At 43.6% G+C, this 21,936-nt stretch overlaps 1 protein-coding gene across 2 annotated transcripts; it reads right to left on the bottom strand.

Moving 5' to 3' along the window:
- Positions 1-1,503: 1,503 nt before the first annotated feature.
- Positions 1,504-4,497, bottom strand: LOC116192784. Of its 2 annotated transcripts, XM_031521435.1 has the most exons (5): positions 4,271-4,496; positions 3,996-4,178; positions 3,074-3,705; positions 2,239-2,754; positions 1,504-2,069 (listed from the first exon to the last, which is right to left on the bottom strand). In XM_031521435.1, the coding sequence occupies exons 2-5, from the start codon at positions 4,129-4,131 to the stop codon at positions 1,941-1,943; spliced, it is 1,413 nt and encodes a 470-aa protein (XP_031377295.1). In that variant the 5' UTR covers positions 4,132-4,178; positions 4,271-4,496; the 3' UTR covers positions 1,504-1,940. The 2 variants fall into 2 exon arrangements, with proteins under 2 accessions (XP_031377295.1, XP_031377288.1); XM_031521428.1 differs by having other exon boundaries at positions 3,996-4,497.
- Positions 4,498-21,936: the final 17,439 nt, after the last annotated feature.

Here is a 21,936-nt window from a genome sequence, read left to right as displayed (position 1 = left end):
ACTACTTCTGTATGTGTAAGTCACAAGTTCTAGTTTTATTAAATTAATCAAAAATCACGCGATGTATTGAGAATACCGGATAATTTTGCTCGGGAATTAAGGGGAACTTAGGGAAGGGCTAAGGAGATGGCTGTATAGAACCTGAAGCTCATTTATGAGACAATGCAAAAAAAGGTAGAAAAGCATGGTGGTCTTCGCCACCCTTTGGGCTAATCATTGTGGGCCCACTTTGGGTCAATTCTTTCACACTATATACGGCTGCTCAATTCTACTAGCCAGCTTTAAACTGAAGCCCATAAAGAAAAAAAAAGATAAAGATAAAGGTAAGATAAAGAAAACTGTTGGAAGTACATAACATAGATTGTCACGTTTCATTAGGACATCTTCAAGTGATCAATCCTCATATGAATGAGAATTTTTTTGAATTTCATGATGCATTTGGTCAAGCCAATCGCTTACGCATTTCATGACTAAAGGACGACACGCACCAAAATTATCCCTGAATTTGCTTTTCTCATCTTATGGATGCACGAACCGTACAGTTGAGAGTGTTGAGGGTATTGACGGAATTGTCGCGGTGCATTAGCAGCCAAGCATAAGCAAGAGGAAAATCGTATGTGGTATCATGACAAGGCAGTTGAAGAGCAGCTGGGCTGCATATATAGAAGAGGGGTTGGGACCTCTTTCACGTGTCATTTTCCATTTGCCAACAAAAACTTGGGTGGTTTTCTTTGCTTTCATTTTATCCTCTTTGGCCCTTTTCTGCTTTAATTCTCTTCTCTTTTACTTTGGAATTTGTTGGGGCGGATTATTGCTATATCCTTTTCCTATTTGGTCAAAAGGGCTTGCCCATTTGGAACTGCTGCTTGGTGAAATAAGAACACTTTGAAAATAGATTGATTTGTCTGCTCCACCGGTTTTCAAATTGGTTTCCAAAAGTTTCAAATTGGCTGATGATCAGGTCCTTTCCTGTCCTATGGCTCTGCCACAATTGATATAACACAGATAAGATGCGGCACCGACTGCAGTCATGGGACCATATTGTACTAGTTTTTGGGTTCCCATATGTGCGCATATATATAGATGAAGCCCTGGGACAGCTCCGGGACATGCTCTGAATATAGCGATGACCATAGAAATCTTAAAAATATTAACCTAAAAGGTCTGTTTCAGATACATTTTCATTTTCAACTTGTTTTTAGCTTTCTAGCTTAGCTCAGCTTTTACTTTTCTGTCCAACAGCATGTGCGAGGTGAACCATGTCCAAAATTTGAACGAAATCACATCTAGTGGTTGATGTTTAGTTTCATGCTCTCGTCTTGTGAAGATTTTCTGCTTTAACAATAATGTCTCCTGTATGTTGCCCATTACACGGTTAAATGGTGATAGTACTCAACCGACAGTGAGTTATTATCTGTTGGTCTCCTGTATAGACCAAGTCATCTCTCCTACCATCAACGGGATCGAGGAAAAGAGCAATTCAAGAAGCCAAACATGTCGATGTGTTTTAATCATGCACCCTTTAATACATTCAAGTACAGTATTGGTTCACAGAACTATCTTCACTAAAAGATTCATTGCAGGATGATGAGATGTTTCGAAAAATACACTGTAATGAATTTTAAAGCAATGAAACTAATAATGGACTCAATAATGGCGTCCTCTCCCCTTGAAATAACAAACAACTCATCTGCAATTGAGCTATTGTCCTTACATGCACTGTTATCATTGTTCTTCCACGGAGGGAAAAAGCCAAACGGAACAACCAGAATTTTGCCAGATCCTCTCTGTTCTTTAACCTGATCATGTTTTGTCTGATCCTAATAGTGAGGATCTTAGAAGCAACAGAAACCCTTCGGGTTGAAGATTTCATCTATTCCCTGAAAAATCAATTGTTTTGTGGGCGCGAAGCTGTTTTTCTTGTACAGTCTTCTTCGTGTTCATTGCTTCAATACAAGAATATCGAAGTCACTGACTGTCCACTCAGCCACTTGATCTGGATCTTTGAAGATTTCAGTCCCCAAATCAATGGACATCCACTGCCTCCTTGCTGGTGGCGTTCCCGGCTCCTGTCAGAATTGAACGAATATCAAATCTGATCCGTTTTCGGACCAAAATAACTAGAGGAGGTCGTCGTCAATCTTTAGTGAGTAAATTGACATGACCCGTGAGGGTTGATTGATAGTGGTTCCTTTTTCGTGGAAAAATAGACAAAATGGTCGAGATTCGTGATTGAACCTGGTAAAAATAAAGGGATTGGGACAGTCTTCCCACATCCAACTCCCACGTCCTGGGATCGCCAATCCAACCTTCTCCTTGCCTCGTAGGATACCCGTACTCTCCCCATACTGGGTGGGGCAAGATCTGCACTATCTCTTGAGGTTGAGGATTACTGTACGGGTCACACAAGCTGTAAGGTGCCTCCAAATGCTGTGCATTCCCAGGGTAACAGTAAAGGTGGTACGCGCTGTAAGGGAACCTGCTGGTCTCGTTTCTGTGGACCCACGTCCCATTCGAGAATGTGTGGTAAGGTGGGCACACGTTGAGGTTGCCAGGGTGGCACCATGAAGTCGCGTTAGGATTTATGATCATCTCACTGTACCGGGTGACATCAGAAGTGACATCCCCATCACAGGGCTGACCGTTGTTCTTCCAGCAGCTTCCCATATCCATAAGGTAGAACTGGCTATTCGGGCCACCCCCTCGTATTACATTTAGAGTGAACCTTACTCTAAAGTTAGGGGATTCCGGGATCTAACAATAAAAGGTCATATTGCTTGAGTCAGCGAATTCAGAATTTGAAGAAAAGAATGTTTTGCTTTCAAGGGAAACTATACCTGCCGAAAAGGAATGCATGATTTGGATAGATCAGCAAACTAACTACTGCAAATTGTGAATAAGGGAAGGCACCCTCTTTTCCAAGCAATTGGCCCTGTAAAGTATTTCTAGTAGGTTCCAAATCCCGGTATTGAAGGTAAAATCCATTTACTGAGAACTCAATTTACTGATGAGCCACATTCTCATGATTTATTTTTTAAGAATCCTTTATGAAAGAAAATTGGATAATACTCACAACTTTGGACATCCCTCTTGTTGGGTAATGGTACCCACCAGAAAATCCACGTGTAGCATCTGACCTCAAGTAAAGCATAAGCCAAGGATACTTTGTGGAAGTCCTGAGTACATGATGGAAAACCCAACTCCCCTGCCCGAGCTCCTTTTCCCACGTCACCGAATAGTACGACCTATTACTGTCACCTCTATTGATACTGCTGCTATTAGAGTCCAAGTCCCACGACCCGTAGAACCGACCCTTTAGGCTGGTCAAGTTAGGGCCTTGCAGGGTTGTGTAGTCATGATACATTAGAGGCTGGTTCATGCATCCCTTCCCGAAGCAAGGAAAGGCAGTGTCGGGGCCAATAGGTCCCACCCTATGGCCATTCTTTGGGCACTTTGCGGCGAAAGTATCCATATTCCCGCTCTTGAGCATGACCATCCAAAACTGCCAGGGGCTTGGGGTGTCCTCAACTTGGCACTTTCCTCCCAAGTAGAGTTCCTTTAGGGCCGCATACTGGTCTACATTTAACTGGGCATCGTTTATGCGACCTCCCGGGAAAGGGTCTCCGAATCCAAGCCTGTTGTCATGCTCAGTCACCCTGTGGACTAGTATGTAGGGCAGCAGTTTGCACAGTGAACAACTGTTATCTGCAAAAGTTACAGCAGCAACTCACGGAACAGAGAATAGCATACAGATGCACTCGACTAACGAAGAATATAGATCATCAATCATACAGACAAATTTATTGATGAAATTATAATTTCACCATCAAATTGCTCTACTTCACGAATTTTTCTACTTTTAAGTAAAACATGGATTTGGCGAAAAACCAACTTTCTTCAAATATCTTGGCCGCTCAAACGGCGTGCCAACACATAATATCCAAGGAAAACGTCAAGAAGGATAATGAATGTTGGACTAATACAGAACCCCTCACCATTTCCCTTAGGAGAAGCTTTGTATATGTCAAAGCAATCAGCAGCTCTGGGGCTTCCCATGTTGGGAGCTTCTTCATCAACCTCATTGCACTGATTCCACGACTCTATTGCCACCCGTAGCGCATCTCTCCTCATTCCTGGGTCCCCCACTGCTGATACATAATCGGGGATCTTATTGCTCACTGAGAGAACCGCCAAACTTTCTAAGCCACCAATCAGAACAAAAAGGAAAAGACGACGAAGAATCATATGCAGATGAATGGAAAAAGGAAACCTCCTGTTCCGTCTACTCGCCATTAGAGAAACCATGCTGATACGACAAATGCAGGCAACTTCAGCATGAAAAGACAGGGCTTCTCAAGGAAACATATATTCCCTCAAGCTATTGATTCTTCTTAAATTTCTTAGAGTGCAATTGGTATGGAAGAGATCCATACTCCTGAAGGAAACTGTGTAGATTTATAAGTTTGTGGACCATGGATTTGGTAGCTTACAGTATTTGGTGGCAAGCTTTTTGATTACTTTGTGATGCAACTTCAACTTTTCATTTGAACCAAACTTTTCTTATGAGAGAGGAAAGGGACAGGAGTAGTCTTTGTCCAACACTTTCCACATATTCCCAAAGTTGATCCTCGTTCTAAATTGGAGTTCTCATGGGCTGTGTCTGAAGGAAACCGAGTTTTTCCAGAGATGCCAAAGGTTGGCAAATTAAGTTGGATCATTAAGTAAGGACAACGGAATGTCCATTGAATGGGATAAGACCAGAATCATGGGGTTGTTAGTAACTTTTTTTAACATAACTCAGCAAAAATGAAACAATATTACTTTATCTAATCATTTTCAACTCATTTCGAATTAAAACTTTTACCAATTGATGGGGTATTACTCTCTGATGGGCCCAAAAACAATGGTTGATTTGGACTGCTACATGGGATGGCTCGACTATCAGTCATATTTATATGATTGAAGACAACAAAAGGGGAGCCCAATCCAATTTGAACGAACTTAGACGAGAACGAAAGCAGTACCTAAACCCACAATTCAAGCCACTAGGGCATACATTTCAATGTTACGCATTCATACTATGCGAAATGACCCTCATTGCCAGATCTTAAAAGCACAATACTAGCTAGGATCTTCGATGTAAGGAATCTATAGTGTTGATAGCTATTTTGCCTCAATGCTATATTAATTGTTTTGTGAAATTTGCTTTTAATGATCCAGATCTCTTTCCGGCTGGGGGTTTAGCAACGTGAGATTCTTCAATTCTATGATGTAAAATCCCAACTTGAACAACAACAATGTGAGATTTGGTTGCAATTTTCTTGCTCTTTAACGATAACATCGGCGAATTGCCAGCTGTGGTTAAGACTTAAGAATATATGGGCAAGTCCATTATGCCTTATTTTTTTTACCACCATGTCCATTATTGCTTAATTGCATCTTTTTCTTGGTCGAAAGGTATAACATTAATGAAACATAAATTACAAAAAGAGTTCAGGATCGTGCAAGGCTGACCACTCTAGTGTTGAAATCAGACGAGACGAAGACCAAAAACACACAATCAACAATTAACAAGGAAAAGAAGAAAGAGTTTCAAATGTAAAACCGGTTCAAAGCACGCAATGGAAGACGCTAACTTCAGGCTGGATTTCTGCCACTATCCTGATGCAATAGCATGATGACGTTCAAACTACCAAGATACGATGAACTGCTCGGGATCTTCTAATGCGCATTCAAATAGAATATCCAAAGAACTCGAAAATCTCTGGACTACTCCAAAAAGATCTTTAGGGAAAGAATGGAGGTTTTGGAGTTTCGGAATGTTTCAGCAGAAACTTCGGGAGAGATGAGAATAGAATTCTAACGTTAGAAGACAGGAGAATTTTCTGATAATTAATATTCTCAAAATGAGGAAATGAGTACTTAGTGAAACATCACAAATGTATCTTTTTGAAAGTGAGCGGAAGGTTGTCCCAAAGCTTTGCCTTGACAGTCAAGGTTGTGTCAATCCTACATGTGAAGCCAACATGCCAGTGGCTATGCTTTTCCCTGATAAGGCCCTCCTCTCCTACTTTACTTGGGTTACCTAGCATCGAACCATCAGTGTTTAACTTAAACCAACCTAGAGCAGGGGGTAGCAAACTTATGTGATATTCTCTACGTGCCAACCCGGCTCGAACTGTGGACTAGTCGGGGCCTACTGGGCTTCCGATACTAGGATTTATACCCAAAAAAAGAAGTTACCTAGGTAAAGTAAATCCTTAACTTTTGGAAGGGTAAGCCATAAATTGATTGGTCTTCTTGTCCTAGATCAATCCCTATTGCCAGTCATTCTATTCGGAAGGTGGCTAATAATATAAGTTGTCAAGGAGTACTAGTGACTATTCAATCAAATGGAACTTTTGGTACAGTAACACAATAGATCAAGCCAAGGATCCATTTTGGTGATATTCATTCTCTACAATAACATTATCTAATCTAGTTTCCTTTGCATCTTTGGTTCCTTGAAAACCTTAAACAACGGAAATTATCTCTGCTAAATTAGCAAACGGCATATGATATGCAATCATGTGCATGAGTTATGTTGTTTTCTGCCTAGGAGGTGACAATATAGCCGTGTAGAAGGCAATGGTCCTCGATGGTGGCAACTTGTAGATCTTTACCGAGAAAATCATCTTTTTTTTCCCTTAAAAAAAAGAGCATACGAAAATGCATGAACTATTACTATTTGTTAACCTATTCTCGATGATATTCTGCATTGACAAAAAAACGAATTGAGACTATCCTAAGAGTGTTGCTTGGATTAAGAACCACCTAAAAAGTGGACCTTTTAGGAGTTTTCAAAAATAATAAAATTCTAACAGAGAATGTGACACAGTAGCGCATGTCTATACTTGGTAAACAAGATATTTCAAATTCGATACTCAGTGAAAATATTCGTGCCCTTTTACTAGTTATTAGGATTTTCATTTCATTATATTAGGCTCACGGGACTTTTCTTATAAAATAAAATAAAATTATTTTGTAAAAAACTTATTAGTTGATGACTGCCATATATTTTGGATTTAACACTAACAAGTATGAACCAATAAAAAAAATTTCATTTAACAAGAGTCTTTTTATAGTCACATCAACAAATGTATCATCGTAAACAAGAAACTTGTTATTAAGAAAGAAATAATACGAGCCATCCGACAAATTGTCATGTGGCACTTCTCGATTGGCCTTCGGATATTCCTCTTTTGGGGAGGCTTCTGAAGCTATTAAATCCCTTTGATTTCTCCTTACTGAACTAGATCCACGTTTTCATCCATATTTTTTAATTTCATGATGACGATGATGATGATGATTGTTATTGTTATTGTTACTGGTTTATTTGACGAAAACGCTTAGACAATTGCTTAAACAATCCTGCGTGGATTTTGAGGTAAAAATATTCATGTATCGGGCTAGGTCAAGCCGCTCTTATCAGTGATAATAAAATGTTAAGGTTCAATCTTACCTACTTACAATATACAAAAGGTAGCGGTCAATCTCAAGACGGTGCCACGTAGGAATAAGGTCTTGGCTCCTTTTGAATAACCTTTTGTTAAACGTTTTTCTAATTCTACAGGTTCACGAACAAGTGTTAAATAGAGTATCATTCACATGGAAACTTAGACTAGAAAATCTATTAATGATGAAATCATCACAATCTAGTCGAATTCAAATGAATTGAAAATCGAAGTATTATAATTGAAATAGAAGCAAATTAAAAATTAATTGAAATGGAAATAAATCAGTGTTAATGATCTAGGATAACTTCCAGCAAACCTTCGATACGTTAGATATAAGATTATCTCCTATGGTAGATTTATTGACCCTTTCTATCCTTCACCAACCCAAGGTTCTCAAATATTCCCAAAATGTCTTCCAAATTGCTCAAAGAATACGCCAACTCAAACCACTTCCCTACATTTGCCCAAAAAAAAAAAACCTATTATATTCCTAAATGGAATTTTTACCTAAAATGACCCATGATTTACCCGTTTTATCAAATCTATCATATGTTTTTTTTTTGTCAAATCTATCATATGGTTTACTTTTTGTATCAAATTTATACCGGCGTTATCTTTTCCATCGACATCTAACGGTCGTGCTGACGTGGCATGTGGAGAGATAGTGGGCCACACTTGCCACGTGAGCGCCACGTTAGCACAGCCGTTAGATGTCGACGGAAAAGATAACGCCGGGATAGATTTGATGCAAAAAGTAAATCATGGGATAGATTTGACAAAACGAATAAATCATAAGCCATTTTAGGTAAATTCCCCATCCTAAATCCACAAAATAACTTGCAATTGAATCTTTCTCTCAAACAACCCGCATAGATTGTACATATAAGCTATCCTCGCCTTGATCAAAACTTAAACTCTGCCCGAGTTCATTTAAGATTATCAAAATTGAACAACTCAACTAGTGATCAACTCATCGAAAAACATTTAGCACAAGATGAGAATAAGCAAACTGAAATAAAAATTAATTAACTCAAGAAAATGCAATCATTTCAACTACATGATGGAAGAGAATTTAGCTCGTGTTCATGAAAGAAAATACAAGTCATCTTAAAACATGAATTAAAAAAAAGTAAAAAAAAAATGAAACAGTTCATGGGATTAAAATATTGTATTTGGCCCTTTTGGGGGAATCTAACTAAATTTGTTCCTTGTTCTCGATCTCAACCCTTAATCTAATCCCACAAGTATCTAGCTAGTCTCCTGTCCTTGTTGCGACATACCTTTCTCTCCGGTACTGTCTAAAATCAGCTCATAAACTTGAATTTCGAATCTAGAATATGGACTCCCACGACACAGGGGAAAACTGCTATGCTGTAGGCCAGCGCGAATATCCTTGACTTCTTAATCTTTCTTAATCCATGTCTTAGTACCAATAACTTGTAAAATCTGATAAAAGCTAATAAAAAAATTGGACTATGCATCAACTCTCTCAAAAATTATGAACTAAGACACTCCAAACATAATAATCTTGATGATCTAGCCTTACTTTGGAGTTCGACTGGACTTGGATAACTTTATTTTCAAAGAGATATTTCGAATCACATCCGATAAGAATTGGACGATTGTCGTAAAGTATTATGTGTGATATTGCTGGAATCCTAGAAGTCCAGCACTTCAAATGCAATAATAAAACTAAATAGAATTAAGGAAAAAAAAGTCAAAATAAAGATTATTAGTAGAGAAGTAAAACGGATCGGGCCCTTCTATAATTCCTTCATTCGCGCTTCACATGTAAAATTCCAAAAGGAAGTTGTGCTTAGCTAGAAGATTATGAATCTTTTTTCTCCTTAATGAAAATTGTGTTGAAAATTGTGTTGAGAGTAAAAAATCACATACGGAAAAACTAAAAAGAATCTAATAGGTTTATAAGAGATTGGATAACACCACTTATCAGCTTGAACTTTTAAGTGAAAATTGGCCCAAACCCGTATAAGCCCAATGAAAATTTAATATGGTATCAGAGCGGGTAATGCTTCCATACCCATGTGTGTGTGTTCACATCACGCTATTTGAAATGTCTCATTGTCGATGGGCAGCCGAAGTGCGCCCATGTTTGGCCCGAGTGTAAAGCTCGTGGTCTCTTTGAAATTTGAGTGTGGAGAGAAACCCGCCTAATCTTAATCCAGCCCAAGCGTGGCATCATTGTCAATTGTTGTCCCCCCTCCTCTCGAGCATGGAAGTCCAGTCCCGACTCGTAATTAGTGCTTGAGGGCGGGTTGTTCTAGTTCACGTGACACATGTAGGTGAATGTCAAAGCTAAACGTTGCCACGTGAAGACAGGTGTTGAGAGTAAAAAATCTCATACGAAAAGACTAAGATGAATCTAATGGGTTTATAAGAGATTGGGTATCACCACTTATCAACTTGAGCTTTTAAGAGGAAATAGACCCGAATCCATATAAGCCCAACGGAAATTTAATAGGTCATTCAAAATGAAGAAAAATTTTAAATCCATAAGATAGTTTGTGACTTATGATTGTTTAACATGAAAAATAATATGAAATGAATTTCAATCAAATATTTCGAAATGACGAAAAACATATACAAAATAACTTTTCTTATGAATGAATTTTTTATTGAGATTGTCATTGTTAGAGAGAGAATCAAGGGATATCGTATCAAGGATGTGCGCACCCGAATTTTAATCTCATCGGGGCACGCATGCACGCGCCTAAATGCAACGCGGCTTGGGAGTGTCCACCTTCCCGGGGACACGCGACGGACGCACGTGAGAAGGAGTCGCCACTACCTGTTTACGACCCGAAAGTCGAGGGCCGGCGAGTCGCCAAAGTCTAGGGGTATGGATACACCTAGTATGCTAAGGCAATGGTCTTGTACGGAACAGGAAATTCCGAATTCGAGGGTTCTATTACGTGTGGGCCTATATCCCACACGCCCTTTCGGTACTCTAGCTTGCTAGGTTTGCCATTTTATTTATTTACCGCATGATTTAGAGTTGCACTCGACTCGCCCGTTTTGACACCGTAAATTCGAAGAGACACTTAAACCGTCCACTCTCCGACCGGGATTATTACATGAATAAATATACATCATAAACCTTTACATTGTTCTCTCAAATAAATAAAAGACACGCTACAATGACTAAATCCCGGTCGGTTCGCATTTGGCCATGATTTCACTCATACTCACCGTATAGTTTTGGAAAAGACCGAAAATTAAATTAAATGCGCACTCGGTGTGTGGGCGTTGAACCCAATGTGAATCGAGTCCTAAAGGATCGGGCTCGATTCGCATAACAAACAAGTGCAAAAAATGTAACAAGCAAGCTCAAATAAACAAACAATGGGATTTCTTGTTATCGCCGAATTTACGTGAATTAACTAATTATTAACCGAGATATCTTGGCATATAAATCATACCTTAAAACAAATAAAAGGAGTGATAGATAGGGCATGTAGCATCCGGCATTATTTTAACGGACCCGACAGACGTGATGTCCATAGTCAAGTCTCGAATGTGTGGATTGTTTTTAGATTATTCTGTATCGTGACAATATGACCTTTACAGATTAAGAGTATTTTCAGCTAAAACCCAAAACCTAACCCTCTATTTGACTATTGCCCATGTTTGATTTAAGCCGAGTTTAAGATTAATTTGTTTTTCCATGTGACGGTAGGACAAGAACCGATAGTCATCCCCCTTGAATCGAAAAATATGTGTGTGTATGAAAAATCAGATTACGTAACACGTATCCCAATGCTTTTCAAATTGTGAATTTAAAAAGGGAGTGACTAACAGTTCTTGAACTGTCAACGCGATTACAGATTATTAATCGGTTCGTACAATTCATTTAAAATAGTCAAGTGATTTAATTTAGCCAAATTTAACGTTTCGATTATCCCGTATGTAGAATTTTAGGTTAATTAGAAATTTGCCGAATGCTTTAGTCCATGGATTTCGAGCCGTCGAGATAGCCATTAATTTACCACCCGATAAACTTTAATTTTCGACATGATCACATTGTATACATATAATTACAAAAATAAAATATTTAAATGGGGCACATACATTGTCGGTGGGTGATCCAAGTAGGAAAGGATCGGATATTTTTAGAAAATGTCTAGGGGACTGAATTGAACGATTTTAAAAGAGCAGGGACTGATTTGAAAATTCGGATGAAGTTTCGGGGACCGATTTGAAAATTCTGAAAAATTGGGGACTGTGTAAAAATTACTGAAAATGTCCTAGGACTTATTTGAAATGAATTTGAAAATCTGGACTGATCTGAAAACAAAAAAATGGCCCAGGACTAAACTGAAACAACTTGGAAAGTTCCTTGGGATGCTTGAAAAATTCTAAGAATTCAAGGGCTGATTGGAAAATAGTAAAATGAATGGGACTTGATTGAAAAGAATTTTTGAAATTCGGGGCAGATATGAAAAGATTGAAAAATGGTCCCGGGACTAAACTGAAACAATTTAAAAAGTTCTTTAAGATGTTCAGAAAAATTCTGGAAAATCCAAGGACTGATTGGAAAATAGTAAAGTGATCGGGACTTGATTGAAAATAATTTTAGAGTTCAGGGTAGATCTAAAAAAAATAAAATACGCCCTCTAGACTGAAATGTGACAAAATAGAAAGTTCGTAAAATCGAGTTCGGGACAAATCCGATCACCCACGCGACCCAAGAACACTCATTTCACATTCTATCCATCAAGCAAGCAATAATATTCAGGAAAGGAGCCCTAATCATGCCACTAAGTAGAGAATTTACCTAGTCCGGAAAGTTGAGGGGCTTCTCTGTAAAAATAAAAAAAAAATCGTCGGATAAATCGGGTCGGATCGGACTGCCCGCCCGAAGGAGGAATCTCTCGAAAGAGCTGCTGGACCGGATTGGGGATGTTGGGCCGGAATGGGTCGAACTTCTGGGCTGGACGTGCGAAGAAAGTGAACTGGGCTGAGGCCCGTTAGCTGGCGGGCGGTTGGGATCGCCGAGAACGGCGGCAAAGGCGCTGCGGGCGGCGGTTCTCGCCCCTGGATGCCACGGTGAGGGCCGGAATGTACACCGGTGATGGTTTTGGACACCGCCGACGCTTCGCCGTAGTCGATCTGGGCCTCACCGGAGTTTAAGCGGTCGGAATTGGGGGAGTTTTTCGATTTTCCGGCGACGGTTCCCGAATTCCACCGATTTCAAAATTCTCTAAAACGAGAGCCAATTTCCCGTTTTCTCTCACTGGGTTCTGTTCGTTTTGATCCGAATCGTATTTCCGTCCATTTAATTGCAATTTCTTCCCCTTTTCCGTTAAGATTTCGGCCGATTTTGGAGAAAATCGCGGAAATCGCGATTTTGGGGGTTCTGGGCCAGCGTTGATCGTGGGCAGCCGGTGAGCGCTGCCCGGCCCTGCCCGGCCTGTCCGAATCTTTTTTTTAAAAAAAAAAATATTAGGGCTGGCGGGATCACGGGCAGTCGGTCAGCGCTGCCCGGCCTGCCCAAATTTTTTTAAAAAATTTATTTATTTATGTACATATATATATATATATATATATATATAGAAAAAGGTAATAACTTAGGAAAATGTCGATTTTGCCCCCCTGGAGCCGATGTACTGAAATTGGGTGCTGACAGATTGTCCTTCTTTGGTTGCGTACTCGGATAGAGGATGCGGCCAAAGACTATGAGAAGTACCTCATTTGGTCTTGGCGACCATCTGGCCATTCTCCTCGTTTTTGCTAATATGTGGGCATGTTGCAAAATAGTAAGAACCATAAATTAGTAAATGTGGACAAGAGGCGATAAGGGCACGAAGTCCGGAAAACAGTAAAAGTAGACACGAAGTTCAAAATGCAGTAAATGCGGGCACGAAATCTGAAACGTAGTAAATGAGAATATGAAGCCCGAAACGGAGTAGGTGCGGACACGAAGTCCTGAAAGCAGTAAATGAGGACACGAAGTCCGGAATGTAGTAAGTGAGGACACGAAGTCCAAAAATAGTAAATGCGGACATGAAGTCCGAAAAGCAGTGGATGTGGACACAAGGTCCGGAATGCAATAAATGAGGATACGAAGTCCGAAATGCAGTAGATACGGACACGAAGTCCGAGAATAAGCAAATGAGGACACGAAATCCGGAAAGTAGTAAATGCGGATACGAAGTCCGGAAAGCACTATATGCGGACACGAAATCCGAAAAGCAGTAAATGAGGACACGAAGTCCGAAATGCAGTAGATACAGACACGAAGTCCGGGAAGAAGCAAATGAGGACACGGAGTCCGGAAGTAGATGCGGACACGAAGTCCGGAAAGCAGTAGATGTTGACACGAAGTCCGGAAGTAGATGCGGACACGAAGTCCGGAAAGCAGTAAATGAGGACACGAAGTCCGAAATGCAGTAGATACGGACACGAAGTCCGGGAAGAAGCAAATGAGGACACGAAGTCCAAAAAGTAGTAAATGCGGACATGAAGTCCGGAAAGCAGTAGATGCGGACACGAAGTCCGGAAAGCAGTAAATGTGGACACGAGGTCCGAAATGTAGATGCGGACACGAAGTCCGGAAAGCAATAAATGAGGACACGAAGTCCGAAAAACAGTGAATGCGGACACGAAATCCGAAAAGCAGTATATGCGGACACGAAGTCCGGAAGTATATGCGGACACGAAGTCCGGAAAGCAATAAATGTGGACACGAGGTCCGAAGAACAATGAATGTGGACACAAAGTCCGAAATGCAGTAGATACGAACATGAAGTCCGGAATGCAGTGAATGCAGACACGAAGTCCAGAAAGCAGTAAATGAGGACACGAAGTCCAAAATGCAGTAGATGCGGACACGAAGTCCGGAAAGCAGTAAAATGCAAGAGTAAGAATCACTATTATGGGATAGTATAGGGCGATCTGTTCGATGCTAAGCCGATATTGTATTGAAATGATGTAGTGATAACCGCGCCCTGTCGCTGGCCATGCGCCTATGGGTTTGTTTGGCGAAGTTGACCTGTGTTCCTTTTTGGGTCCTTCACCCGGATAGGGACTGCGACTTGTCGAACGAGACAGACATACGCCCGCTCGGGGGGACGCCTCCCGGGACCTGTACACTCAGACCTATATGCAAGAAAACGATAACCAACGGTCGTTGTCAGTCACGCAGAACTTGCTGAAATTGCGATATGTAAAGAAATCTATGTAATGATATTCCGGGAATTTAAATTCAGTGGCCGCGTCCCCGAGTATGACATGTATTTGACTAAAAGGAATGGCCTTTGCAAGGCGGGCATGACCCGCAGATTTTTTGTATGAAGGTAAAAGGAAGGATCTTTGGGGATCCTTTAAATCAAGGATACGACGATTCGAACTCATTTCGAGGCATGTCTTGAGCCCGAAGAGTCGAAGAGAGTTTGCTTGCGTTGAAAACCGCTAAACCCCTACTTGTCATAGCTCCACACGAGGTGTTGCAGCTCTTTCGTGGTTGAACCGATAATTTCCTCTAATTTTTTTGTAGGCCGCAAGACGCATGACGACCTAGCGGGGTATTTTATTTTCATTTTTCCCTCATAAATACTCACATTTTGCTGCGACCGCCCAGGATAGGGTTCGATCGTACCTCTCGGTTCCTTTAACTTTTGCCTAGACCGCCCTTTATGGGGTTTTCAGCCTAGCAATGATATAATTCATGCTCTCCTTTTGCCACGACTCCCCTTTGCTGGATTTTAAGCCGTGCCCCTCATTCCCTAATTTTTGCCTAGGTCGCCTCGAGGAGGTTTTCGACCTAGCGGGAAAATTATTCTTTTTCTCTCAGAGATGCCCTTAAATGGAAGGATTGGATGGAGATGGCATAAATGCTGATAACAGAAAATACGCTGAAGTGAAACGGGCGCGGAGCCTGAAGAATACAGAAGAAGACAAGTGTTGGAAGTGTGAGTTGTAGCTTGCAGGGACATGCAGAGGCTGTAGAACGACGAAGCACCCAATCAGGGATAGTACTTCTTAAGGGCATCGGCGTTGACTGGGAGCGCATTTTCGGTCCCGTCCATGTCGCTTAAGATAATTGTCCCTCCGGAGAAGACTTCCTTAACGACAAAAGGCCCGTCGTACTTGTATGCGAACTTGCCCCGAGAATCATGTATAATATGTAGGACTTTCCGCAGGACGAGGTCACTGGATTTGAACTCACGGTGGCGGACTCTCGCATTGAACGCTCGGGCCATTCTCTGTTGGTAGCATTGGCCGTGACATAGTGCTGTTAGCCGTTTCTCGTCGATGAGATTGAGCTGTTCACAACGTTGCTTCGCCCATTCTGCTTCTTCAAGTTCGGTCTCGGCGAGGACCCTCATGGAAGGAATCTCCACTTCGATCGGGAGGACGACCTCCATGCCGTAGACCAAAGAATACGGAGTTGCCCCGGTTGAAGAGTGGATAGATGTTCGGTATACCAAGAGCACGAAAGGGAGCATCTCGTGCCAATCTTTGTAAGTCACTGTCATTTTCTCGATGATCTTCTTGATATTTTTGTTTGCAGCCTCCACCGCACCGTTCATTTGGGGACGGTATGGAGTGGAGTTGCAATGATGCACTTTGAATCGCTCACAGAGCTCGTCAATGACCTTATTATTCAAGTTCTTGGCATTGTCAATGATGATCGTCTTGGGGACTCTGTATCGGGCGATGATGTCACGCTTGAGAAAAAGTGCCACGGCATTTGCAGTGACTGCAGCAAGTGTTACGACCTCGATCCACTTAGTAAAGTAGTCTATCGCCACCAAAATGAATTGGTGTTCGTTGGATGCTTTGGGGTTGATAGGGCCGATCACGTCGATACCCCACATTGAAAAGGGCCATGGAGCTGCCATCGGGCGTAACTCGTTAGGCGATGCTTTGATCTGGTCGGCGTATACTTGGCACAAGTGGCAATGCTTAACGTGTTTGACGCAATCGGCTTCCATGGTGGACTAAAAGTAACCCAAACGCATGAGTTTCTTGGCAAGCATAAGCCCGCTCATGTGGGGTCCGCAACTCCCTTCATGTATCTCTCCCATGAGACGTTGTGCCTCGACTTCATCGACACATAGGAGTAGTATGGCGTCGAAAAAACGGCGATAGAGAGTTTCTCCACTCAGGAAATAATGTGCTGCGAGTCGCCGAAGTGTTTTTCGATCACGAAGATTGTAAGCATAGAATCTCCGAACACTTCCAGTTCCTTCACCTTGAAGTTGATCGCCGCTTGCAGGCCAAGGATGCATGCCTCATATTCGGCCACGTTATTAGTGCAAGGGAAATCAACCTTTGCTGCAATCGAATAGTAGCGTCCGTCAGGGGATATCAGCACTGCACCAATGCCGAATCCAGTGGAATTTACTGCGCCGTTAAAATACATCTTCCATGCGGGTTTATCTTCCTCCTCGTCCACTTGGAGGATTCCTTCGTCCAGAAAGTCGGAGTTGATCGGCGTGTCATCCTCGATTTGAAACTCCGCTAAGAGATCCGCAATTGCCTGCCCCTTAACTGATGTGCGGGGCACATATTCAATGTCATATTCCGTCAGCTGACATCGCCACATTGAAATGTTCTTCATTGAAGATGGACTATCGAGCAAGTATTTCAGGAGATCCGCTTTTGACAATAAGCGGATAGTGTGGTAGAGCGTGTATTGTCGAAGTCTCTGCATAACCCACACTAGCACGCAACATATCTTCTCAATCTCCGAGTAGTTAGAATCCCCTTCAGTAAACTTCTTACTCAAATAATAAATGGCGTGCTCTGTGCGCGTGGACTCGTCTTCCTGCCCTAACATGCATCCCAGGGATTGCCAGCACACTATCAAGTAAAGGATCAGCGGACGATCTGGTGTCGGCGGAATTAGCACTGGTGGTTGAGCCAAATATGCCTTGATAGTATCGAAGGCCTTCTGACATTCCTCGTCCCACTCAATTGCCGCATTTTTACGAAGCAGACGAAAGAGTGGTTGACATTTGTCTGTCAGGTTTGCGATAAATCTTGCAATATAGTTCAGCCGTCCCAAGAAACCTCGTACTTCGCGAGCCGTCAATAGCGGACGTAGCTCCCTGATTGCCTTCACCTTGTCCGGATCAACCTCAATGCCTCGCTCACTGACCACAAATCCTAACAGTTTCCCTTACTTTGCACCGAATGTGTACTTCATCGGGTTGAGTCTAAGCTTGTACTTCTTGAGGCAGTCAAAAAGGCGCTTTAAATTAACAAGGTGATCCTCTCCTTCTTTGGATTTGGCAATCATGTCGTCAACGTAGACCTCGATCTCTTTGTGCATCATGTCGTGGAATAGCGTGACCATCGCCCTCTAATATGTTGCCCCGGCATTTTTGAGGTCGAAGGGCATGACTCGGTAATAGAAAGTGCCCCACATTGTGATGAACGTCGTCTTGATCTTGTCCTCTTCAGCCATCCGAATCTGGTTGTACCCGGAGAAACCATCCATGAAGGAGAACAACGTGTGACGTGTTGTGTTGTCGACTAAGACGTCAATGTGAGGCAGGGGGAAGTTATCTTTGGGGCTGGCTTTGTTGAAGTCTCGATAGTCGACGCAGACTCTAACTCTTCCATCCTTCTTCTCCACGGGCATGATATTCGCTACCCACTCAGAATAATTGCAAACCTCCAGGAACCCTACATTGATCTGTTTGATAATCTCTTCTTTGATGCAGAGGAGAAGGCCGGCACGTTGCCGCCGCAAGTGCTGTCGCTTGGGTGGAAACCTCTCTGTATCGAGCGGTAGGAAGTGCTTGACTATCGAAGGATCTAAGCCCGGCATGTCAGCGTAGGACCAAGCAAAGACCTCTTGGTAGTCCGTTAGAAATTCGATCATCTTGGCTCGTTGTGTAGGGTCGAGACCCGTCCCGATCTTTAAGATGCGAGGTTCTTCTTCGATACCCACATTGATCTCCTTTGTCGGCTCCACAGAAGTGAGTTGGCGGTTCTCAAGGCGGCGCAAACTCTCTTCTATCTCGGGCACTCAACCATCCTCGTCGAGTCCTTCCCCGAAGTATATGGGTCGGGACTCTTCAAGGAGTTCCTCGGATGGGTTTGAATCGACGCGTCGAAGACTCAGATTCGAGTGGAGCCTAACGATTTAAACAAATTGTCTTAGAAATTTTAAAGTGCTGAGAATGAGTGAGAGAGAAAAAGAAGGTAGACACAAGAATTCTGAAAAATGCATGTGGGGATTTTATTAATGATGAGGGCGCAATTTCATAACAAGAATCCCTCTTCCGTCGTGTGGCTTATGGCTATGCCGACACGTGGGGAATATCAAAACATAGATGGCCTTACACATCGGCGATTACAGCCAAGTAATGCGGGACTGAGGTTCAGTTGTTGAGCTCCTCATTTTCCTGCGCGAGGTGAATGTAAGCCCCTGGAGTAGTCTCCTCGGTGACGGCACATATGTTTGGCAGGTCAACAGGCTCGCTGTCTGAATCCGAGGATGGACCGGCAAGAGTACCTCCGACGATGTACGGAGGCCCAGGAAAAAAGTAGGAGAGCGGATGGACCGGGATGCCCCTGTTGGTCTTCCCATAGCGCGCGGCGAGACGGTGAAGGTGCTTGCCCCTGCGAGCCTCAGTAATCTCGTGACAGAAAGGGCGAAAACCGAGTCCCCTCTTATTCTTGTACTCTTCGATCTCGATAGGACGATTGATCCCTTGCCCATGTGCTCCGAGTCCGGTGCAGGGGATGTAATTGTGGCGCAGCAAAATCTTCCCCACCATGCGGTCAGCACGGGTTGGACCGATCTCTCCGTAGTCCCGAATGACGGAGATGGTTTCAAATGAATGGAAGGGGAGGTTCTCATCGTCCTCAATGCTGACATAGGGGACAGCCGTCTTCTTGTAAATGGCGTAGTCCTCTTCACCCTTGACCGTGATGAGTCTACATTCTGCGATGAATTTGATCCTTTGGTGTAGGGACGAAGGAACGGCGCCGGCCGCATGGATCCACGGCCACCCGAGCAACAAGCTGAAAGCATTCGGAATGTCTAGGACTTGGAACGTAACAGCAAATGAGTAGGAACCCACCTCGATCACCAGGTCGATCTCTCCATTTACTTCCCTCCGCGAGCCGTCGAAGGCTCGAACCGCAATCTTGCTCGGACGGATGCGGTTAAAGTCCACGTTCATTTGCTTCAGCATGGAAATTGGGCAAACATTGAGAGCGGAGCCGTTGTCCATAATGACCCGGCCAATGATGAAATTGTTGCACTTGCAGACGATGTGCAACACCCGTGAGTGTGCCCATCCCTCGGAGGGGAGCTCGTCGTCTGAAAATGAGATGACATTGGTGAAAATCGAGCTGACGGTCTCTTCAATCCGATCCAGGGTTGTCTCCTTGGGAACCTGTGCTGCAGTCAAGACCAGTAGGAAGGCTTCTCGGTGTGGCTCCGAACTCAAGAGGAGAGCGAGTAGCGAAATATGGGCAGGAGACTTAGCCATTTGCTCTACCACCTTGTACTCGCTTGCCTTAATTATCTTCATGAAGGCCTCAGCTTCTTCTTCAGTCACATTCTTCTGGGGGATAGACGAGGCTTCCGGGGCGACTCCGGGCACTGCAGGGGCTTTTCCTTTTCTTGCAGCCTCTGGGTTCTCGTACACCCTCCCCGAATGCGTCACGCCCATGACGCTGAACTGTTGCTCGAGATTTCCGACGCTCCCTTCGTAAGTCCATGGGACCTTACTATTCTGATACGGCTCCCTCGCCGGGATTTCTATTACGAATGAAGTGGGTGCAACACCGAACCTTGCGAACCCTACAGTGGTTTTTGGGGGGACATATTAAATCACGAACGGGGAAGGACGCTTCTAATCGGCCTCGTACTCCCTAATAGTGCAAACATTGATCATGTTGATGGTGGGTCCCGAGCTCGACCCATGATCAGGAAAGGGATTTGCCTGCACATTTGGAGGCCTGGCAGCATTGAATACCAGCTTCTTTTCATCAATCATTTGTTGGATTTTCTCCCGCAGTTTCCAACAATTGTCAGTATTGTGGCCGGGTGCCCCCGAATGGTATTCATAGTGCCAACTCCGATCCTGGATGGTCGGGTCAAAACCAGAATTAGGTGCTATTGGTTGGATCTGTTTGCCTGTAATGAGCTGTTGGTATATGTGGGAGAGTGCCGCCGACATGGGCGTAAACTGTTTACGCTGCCGAGTTTGCGTTGCGCCGCCTTGTTGACCCTGTGGGGCTGGGGCCTGTTGCGTCGGCTGAGGAGCTCTCGAAGCCGGAGGCCTGTACTGCGGGGTCTGAGGAGGAGCGGGGGCGTAATGATGGACGACTTGTTGCGGGGTCGATGAAAATGCTGTTGGCGGGGTCGAATAATAAACCGGCTGAGCGGAATGCTGAGACGGATAGGGTGAAGGCAATGGAGCATATGCGGGAGTGGTAGACGGTGCGGACGTGAAGCTCATCGAGTATTGTTGCGGCGCGTTGTGGCCCGCATTGACGGCATTGACCGATGCCTCCTTACTCCTTCTACCGCCAGTAGGGGTGGCTGCTGAGGCAGTCTTCCTCGAGGACTCTCCTTCCCCTTTCTTTGTAGGGCCCTCGATCCTCCCAAGCTTGATGCCCAGGTCAACCTGCTTCCCGGTCATAATCATCTCTGAAAATGAAGACTTGTGGCCCATAAGATGGAAATAGTAGGCCCCCTTGAGTGTCCCGTGGAACATCTGTATTTGTTGCGCCTCAGAAATAGGGGGAAAGTGTTTCGCAGCTTCCGAACGCCATTTCGTGGCGTATTGCTCGAACTTCTGACCCTCCTCCATTTCCATAGTGCTCAGCTCGAGGAAAGATGGAGGCGTATCCATGTTATATTGGTACTGTTCTACGAATTTCTTCGACAGTTAGGTCCAGGAGGGGATGTCTTATGCTTGGAGCGACATGAACCAGTTGAGGGCTGGTCCCGCCAAGCTTTCCTGGAACGTAGCGATAACGAACTGTTCATAGTCCCAGTATTGAAGTATCTTCCCACAATAGTGGCGGAGGTGGTCTCGCGGGTCTGTAGTTCCGTTGTACTTCTGGAAGTCGAGCACTTTGACCTTCGGGGGTAGCTGCATCCCCGGGAAGAGAGTCGAATTTAGATAGCTAGTATTGTGGCGGGGGTCACTAGCTTGAAGGGCTTTAATGGTCTCTTCCATCCTCTTCATTCTCCTCTCCTGCTCAGTCTCTATCTCGGGGAGGAAGTTTGTGGGTGGAGCTCTAAGGGTCGCGTGGCTCGGCGTGCCCAGTTCAGAGTAAGCGATATTTATGGGAGGTGGAGCTTGGTAGGAAAGGCCAATATGGGGTTGTGGGGCTTGGTATGGGGGAGGTTCAGCAGTGTGAGCAGGAGCCTGGGCGGTTGTAGGCAGGAATATGATGGGCGATGGGACAGCGGAAGTCGGAGCTGGGACCGACGTAGAGA

The sequence above is a fragment of the Punica granatum genome, chromosome 1, assembly GCF_007655135.1.
Source record: "Punica granatum isolate Tunisia-2019 chromosome 1, ASM765513v2, whole genome shotgun sequence".
Lineage (NCBI taxonomy): Eukaryota > Viridiplantae > Streptophyta > Magnoliopsida > Myrtales > Lythraceae > Punica > Punica granatum.
Note: the sequence above shows the minus strand (reverse complement) of the source record. Positions and strands in the feature narration are given on the sequence as shown.